General features: G+C 49.7%; 1 protein-coding gene across 1 annotated transcript in view; it reads right to left on the bottom strand.

Moving 5' to 3' along the window:
* Window positions 1-2,284: 2,284 nt before the first annotated feature.
* The window catches only part of HPD (4-hydroxyphenylpyruvate dioxygenase), a 10,763-nt gene continuing 5,708 nt past the window's right edge, over window positions 2,285-7,339 (bottom strand). The window contains exons 11-14 of the mRNA XM_003994634.4: window positions 7,184-7,255; window positions 4,913-5,035; window positions 2,717-2,833; window positions 2,285-2,625 (exon numbers count right to left, since the gene is read on the bottom strand). Coding sequence (XP_003994683.2) covers window positions 2,515-2,625; window positions 2,717-2,833; window positions 4,913-5,035; window positions 7,184-7,255 — 423 coding nt within the window. The 3' untranslated portion in view covers window positions 2,285-2,514. The remainder of the gene's footprint in view (window positions 2,626-2,716; window positions 2,834-4,912; window positions 5,036-7,183; window positions 7,256-7,339) is intronic.

Raw genomic sequence — 7,339 nt, 5'->3', positions numbered from 1 at the left:
AGATTTGTGGAGCTTCAGCTGAATGAAGGAAGGGGGAGTAGAGGAGACGAGGTCTGGCTGGTACCCCACTGGGGAGAGGGGGGACCAATGCTGTAGCGCCTTGCAGGGCAGCCTGAGGACAACCCAGGGCATGTAGCTCAAGGCACAGAATGGAAACACATCCAAATCTGAGTCTCCTTCATCTCTCCTCTTGCACCTGCCTCTCTTGCCATAATTTCCACCTTAGTCCATGGCACTTCTGTTCCTCCCCTCCACCCACCACTGCTGCAGATTGTTGCTAAACTCAAATCTGAAAAACCCTGGACTTCTTTTCCCTCCACTACCATGTGGGACAGTTCTCCTCCCTTATTCTTCAAATCCATTCACCTTTCTGCCTCTCAGTCCCAAAGGACAAGTCCTTTCTTCTCTGGTCCCGCTGTGGGGACCAGAAAGGGAGTCCCAACTTAAGCCATCTCCATGCAGACCAGGGTGGAGTGGGGGAGGGGAGGTGCCAGGTAGACTTGGGCAAGACCCTTCACCCAGGCCCCTCTCTCAAAATAACAACAGCAAACATATAGCCCCGGCACCACACCAGGCACTCTTTTAAAAGCCTGATACTAAACGTACAGCAGTGCTAGAAGGTGGGTATTGTTTAAGATGAGAAAAATTGAGGCACTGAGAGGTCACGTAGCTTGCCCAAGGTCACAGAGCTAACACATAGCCGATCTGGAGTGTGAGCCTGGACAAACCCACTTCCTAGTCTGTGCTCAGCCGATGAGGGTCTGTCGGCCCATGTCCCGTCCAAGGAGGCATGCACCACTTGGCACTAGTTGATTATTGCATAGGAAGGCAAGCCCAGAACTGCCTAGTTGTTCCGAGAAGAAACAGAATCCTAGAATTTATATGTGAAATAATCCTACTTTCCGAAATGATTCAAATTTGTTTAAAACTATACAGACAGGGGCATCTGGGTGGTTCCATCAGTTGAGCGTCCGATTCTTAATTTCAGCTCAGAGTCATGATCCCAGAGTCATGGGCTCTAGCCCCACATTGGGCTCCACATTGAGTGTGGAGCCTACTTAAGATTCTCTCTCACGCTCTCTCTTTCTTGCTCTCTCTCTCTCTCTCTCTCTCTGCCCCTCTCCCTACTCGAGTGCACTCTCTCTCTCTACAATAAAAAATTGAGAAAATGTATAACTATACAGACAAAATAAAATACATCTGTGAGCCAGATTTGGCCCATGAGCCACCATTTTGTAAACTTCTGAGATACAGAATTTCTCCGCTTTGCATAAGCCACAGGAAAATAGAGGGAGAATAGTTTTTAACTAGCAGCATGGGCCTGGGGCTGCCATTGTTCCTCTGGCTTCTCATTGTTGTTCTTTTCATTTCTGAAGTTCATGATCCCAGAAGCCCTGACTTCTATCATCTTCCTTTCTCTGGTTTTTATTTTCTCCCTCACTCTTTTAAATGTTTATTTATTTGTGGGAAAAGCGCAAGCAGGGGAGGGGCAAAGAGAGGGGGACAGAGGATCTGAAGCTGGGCTCTGCGCTGACAGGCTGACAGCAGCGAGCCGGATGTGGGGCTCGAGCTCCTGAACTGGGAGATCATGACCTGAGCCGAAGTCAGGTGCTCAACCAACTGAGCTACCCAGGTGCTCCTCCTTTCTCTGGTTTTTAAAACCAGAGGGCAGAAGCTGAGGGGCTCCGATCCTTCCCACCTGCTTTACTTCTCAGGCTGGGAACCATGTCTCTAGGTTGCTGAGCGGGAGTCCCTTGGCTCACATCCTTCTCTCTCTGAGGTCCGTAAGTTTGGGCACAGGGCAGGAAACCTGGGACAGAGATCGTAAAGCCATCCGATAGGACGCTGTCCAGCGCGGTTTCACCTCAAGGCCTCCACCCTTGTTTTTCCCTCTCCCTGGAATGCTCTTTCCCCAGATTTCCCCATGGCTGGCTCCCAAATGTCACCTCTCCAGAGGGGCTTTCTCTCGGTTGAAATTAGTACCCCCTCCCAGCTTTACCTCTGCTCAATCTCATCATCACCCGCTTTATCTTCATAGTATTTACCACTCTATGAAATGATACTGTCTTCCCCTCTAGAGTGTCAGCCCTCTGCCCTCCTCGGTTCCAGAATTCTCCCTGGCCGGCAAGGTCTCTCTTAGCAAAACGCTTGCACCGTGCCTTCCTCGCTCGCTCTGGGCTGCGAAGCTAGAACGCAGACGCCTCCGGCAGTGCTGACGCCCTGAGCACCCCCTGCAGGCCAAAGGGCGTCACTGCTCCAGCCAAGCACAAACACCACGACCCCGCACGGGACCCCGGTCCGCTTTATTCCGAGGGCGGGAGCAAGGAGCTGCCCGACCGAGGGGGGCGTGGTCAGAGCCTGGTGCTTCGAATTGGTGGGCGGGGCCTAAGGGAGTGGCCAGTAAGGAGGGCTTGCAGTTCAGGGTGCGTGGTGGGGTGGGCGTGTTCCAGGTCTGGGGGCGTGGCCCACCGGGCGCCCGCAGGTGGGCGGGGCCTCGCTAGGTCCACCCGCGGCCTACATGCCCGGCACTATCCCGTTGTTTTCTAAGTCGGTAAGGTTGCCCCGCAGGTTCTGCTCCTCTTCGAAAGCCTTGAACAGTGAGTTGAAGTTGCCGGCTCCAAAACCCTGGAGCGGGAGAGAGAAGGTGAGCTGCGGGCCCAGAAAGCCAGCCATGCTACTCTGCATGCTCCCGAGGGCTGCCGGAGACAGGTGGTACCTGGTGGTTGTGGCGCTGGATGACTTCCAGGAAGAGCGTGGGACGATCCTGCACGGGCTTGGTGAAGATCTGCAAGAGGTAGCCTTTCTCATCGTAGTCTACTAGGATTTTCAGCTCCTAGGTAGGAGACAGGGGGCAGGGTTAGGGGGGCGGCTGGCTCACCCGTCTAACGTGGCACGGTGGGGTCTTTAGAAAGTCCCTAAGGGGATGCCTGGGTGACTCAGTGGGATAAGCGTCTGACTTGATTTCTGCTCAGGGCATGACCTCATGGTTTGTAGGATCGAGCCCCGCCTCCGGGCCTGAGCTGATAGCACAGAGCCTGCTTGAGATTCTCTCTCTCCCTGTCTCCCTCCTCCTCCCCACCTCTCTCTCTCTCTCCCTCTCTTTCTCTCAAAGTAAATAAACATTTAAAAAATAAAAACCAAAAAAAAGTCCATAAGAGCTCCTGCACCTGAAAGCCAAGAAAAGACCCCATTCTCCCGCTGTTCCAGACACTTCCAAATAGATCCCTAAATTGTCCTATTACCACCCACCTGCCTCAGTCCCTATGCCAGCCACCATCAAGGCTGTCCTGGACCACCCCAGTCGCCTCACCTCTACACAGGTCCCCATGTTTCCCTCTTGCCTTCTTGCAATCCATCCTCCCCACAGACATCCAAGGGATCTTTCAAAAATCAGATGGTGTCAGGGCGCCTGGGTGGCTCAGTCGGCTAGGCAACCAACTTCAGCTCAGGTCATAATCTTCACAATTTATGGGTTCCCAGCCCTGTGTCTGGCTCTGTGCTGACAGTGTGGAGCCTGAAGCTTGCTGTGTCTTTCTCTCTCTCTGGCCCTCCCCTGCTCATGCTGTGTGTGTCTCTCCCTCCCAAAAATAAATAAACATAAAAAATAATTTAAAAAATTGGATGGTGTCAGTCCCCTGTTTAAAATCCTCCAGTGGAAATCAGAACTCTCATATGTTGCTTGGTGGGAATGTAAAATAGTGCAGCCTTTATGGAAAACTGCGGATTCCTCAGAAGGTTAAACATAGGGTTACCATATAACCCAGCAATTTCAGTCCTAGGTATAAACCCAAGAGAATGAAAAACATGTCCACACAAAAATTCGTATGAGAATGATTACAGCAGCATTACTTACAATGGCCCCAAAGTGGAAACATGCCAATGTCCATCAACTGATGAACAGATAAGAAAAATGTGATATATCCATATAATGGACTATGATTCAGCCACGAAAAGGCAGAAGCACTGACACCTGCTACCGCACAGATGAACCCTGAAAACATAATGCTGAGTGAAAGAAGCCAGACACAAAAGATCACATATTGTACGATGCCATTTATATGACATGTCCAGAAGAGGCAAATCCAGTGAGACAGAAGATGGGTGAGTGCTTGCCTAGGGCTGCAGGGAGGAAGGTGATGAGGGATGTGAGGTTTCTTTTTAGGGTGATGAAAAACGCCCTGAAATTGATTTTGATGATAGCTACACAACATAGTGGGTAGTTAAAAAACCACTGAATTGTATACTTTTAAAGAGTGCCTTATATGTTATGTGACCTATATATATGGATAAGGCTGTTAAAACCAAACCAAACAAACAAACACACACAAAAACAAACAAACAAACAAAACCCCCAAACCCTCCATTGGTTTCTGGCCATAGAAGAACAAGATCCAAACTCCTAAAGAATCTACAAGAGGAATCAGCCCCAGCCTACCTCTATGACCTAGGCCAGTCCTCAAACACTTCCTTTCATCCGTTCTTGCCTTATTTCCATTCCTCAGACACTTGGAACTTGCTCCTGACTCACGACCTTTGTGCTTGCTCTTCCCCTAGCCCTTCACACAGCCATCTCCTGCTTATTGTTTCGAGTTCACTGAAATGTCACCTCCTCAGAGAGGCCCTCCTAGATCACCTCTGGTGCAGTAGCCCCAGATCATTCTCTGTCGTAGCCTGTTTTAACTTTCTACACAGCACCAACTCTCTCTCTCTGATGGTGTTTGTGTTATTACTTGTTTGTTATCTGTCTCCCCGCTAGACTGCGAGTCCCATGGTGGCAGGGACCCAGTCTGGTTTTCCTCTTGTGTCCCAGTGCCTGATGCAGGGTAGAGGCTTAGACGATATTTGTGAGGCAAGATGAAACTCAGGGCTCATTCTCCCCATCTCAAACTCAAGGATCCTGCACTCGCCTCACCTCCAGGACATCAATGTTCTCCTTCACTCGGATCTTGGCAGACTTGAGCTTCTCCCGCAGTTGTTTGTAGTATGTTGATGGAACACCCAAGAACTCCATGCCTCTCTCTCTCAAGTGGCGAATCTGTCTCAGAGTAGGGTCAAGGTCAGTCTCCTCTCTCCATGCTCAACACCCCTAGCCAGGAGGAGGCAGAGTCCCTATCCTAGCTTCCCCTACCTGCCAGGATGCATCCCTGTGACCTCATGCCCCTCCTCTTCTGGACCTTGTGGGCCCCATTAGAACCACAGCAATCGCAGGGCACCTGGGTGACTCAGTCGGTTGAGAGCCCGACTTCAGCCCATGTCATGATCTCACGGTTTGTGGGTTCGAGCCCCGCGGTGGGCTCTGTGCTGACAGCTCAGAGCTGGAGCCTGCTTCGGATTCTCTGTCTCCCTCTCTCTCTGCCCCTCCCCTGCTCACACTCTGTTTCTCTCTCTCTCTCAAAAATAAACATTAAAAAAACTTGTTAAAAAAGAACAGCAATCACTAACATGTATGGAATTCTCATTAGGTATCTATCTCAAGCACTTTCTGTGTGTTGCCTCATTATGTCCATGCAGTAAGTTTTTGAGGTATCCAAACAATTATCCCTATTTCATAGCTGGGGACACTGAGGCATTGACAGATTAAATACCTATTCTCAACATAGTAGTCAGAGTGATTTTATTAAAAAATACAAGTTAGGAGGTGCCTGGGTGGCTTAGTTGGTTGAGCGTCCGACTTCGGCTCAGGTCATGATCTCACGGGTGATGAGTTTGAGCCCCGTGTCAGGCTCTGTGCTAACAGCTCAGCGCCTGGAGCCTGCTTCGGATTCTGTGTCTCCCTCTCTCTCTGACCTTCCCCTGCTCACACTCTGTCTCTCTTTCTCAAAAATAAAATAAAATAAAATAAAATAAAATAAAATAAAATAAAATAAAATAAAATAAAATAAAGTAAAATAAACTTTAAAAAAATTAAAAAATACAAGTTAGGGGTGCCTAGGTGGCTGTTGGTTAAGCGTCCAACTCTTGATTTCATCTCAGGTCATGCTCTCACGGTTCATGAGATCAAGCCCCACATCGGGGCTTGGGATTCCCTGCTTGGGATTCTCTCTCTGTCTCTGTCCCTTTTCTGCTCATGCTCTCTCTCTCTCTCTCCCTCTCAAAATAAATAAATAAATAACTTTAAAAAATAAAAAAATAAATTAAAAATACAGGTGGAATCAAGTCACTTCTCTGCTTACCTCACAGTGATGTCCTCAGAGTCAAGTTCAAAGCCCTCACCATCTGCCCTCAATTCCACCTTCTGACCTCATCTCCTACCTCCTCTCCCTTGCTCATTCTGTTCTAGCCGCACTGATCTCCTGGCTGTGCCTTCAACCTTCCTCTGCCCTGCTTGTCCCTTCTGCTTGGGGCACTTCTCCCAGGTGTCCACAGGCTTCCCTTCTTACAAGCCTGTGTTCTCAGATGCCTCCTTCTCAATGTGGCCTTTCACGACCGCCCTATCAAGTGTGCAGTGTCCTTCCCCCTCCCTCTCCTATTACCCTGCTTTGTTCTCCACTGCACTCTCACCATCTAATATATGTATTTTACTTGTTGCCTCCATAAGGGCAGAGACTATTATTTTGTTGACTGATGTATCCTAAGTACCTAAAAGGGTGCTTGGCATATAATAGGTGCCCAGTACACATCTATCGGATGGGTGAATGAATGAACAAATGAACAAAGTTGCCAAGGTCATACAGTGAATTCCTGGTTAGGCCAGGATGGAATGGGGCAGTTCAGGCTCCTGTCCACTCTGATGTACTGCCACGTAGGGAATAGGTAGGACCCAGTCTCTCCAAGGGCTGGTTCCACAGACTCAGCACATTTAATTTGGCTCAAAGGACCTGATCCACCTTGTAGCCTAATATCTTCATTTTCAAGGTGAGGCAACTGAAGCCCAGAGAGGGGGTTGAATCCCCCAGGGACACACAGCAAGTCACTTGCAGAACTAAGACTAGAATCCAGGCTTCCTCTTTCTCTGGCACCTGCTACTTTTAAAGCCAGCAGAGAAACTGTTCTGCAGAGAACCTGAACTCTCTGGGGTGGGAATGTGCCTGCACGGGAGTGGCAGCAATCCGTCAGGGAGCCGGGCCAGCCATCTGGGCCGGTGAAGACGCCCTAGGATTGCTACTACCCGCCCCCCATGCTCTCCTCCATTTTGCAGAGATTGGCTCTGGAGCTGAATTAGGACCAGGGATGAGCTTCTAACCGCTGTGATGATGTCTTGGGTCTTGAGAGCAATGTGCTGGACCCCGGGGCCCCCATTATAGTCCACATATTCCTGTGGGAGGAAACAAGGAAAACACTGTCATTGGCCCCTGTCACCCACACCCCAGCCCCTGCAAGAGCCTTGAAACCTCGTTCT

The sequence above is a fragment of the Felis catus genome, chromosome D3 (assembly GCF_018350175.1).
Source record: "Felis catus isolate Fca126 chromosome D3, F.catus_Fca126_mat1.0, whole genome shotgun sequence".
In the NCBI taxonomy this organism is placed as follows: domain Eukaryota; kingdom Metazoa; phylum Chordata; class Mammalia; order Carnivora; family Felidae; genus Felis; species Felis catus.
This window is presented reverse-complemented; position numbering and strand designations above follow the sequence as displayed.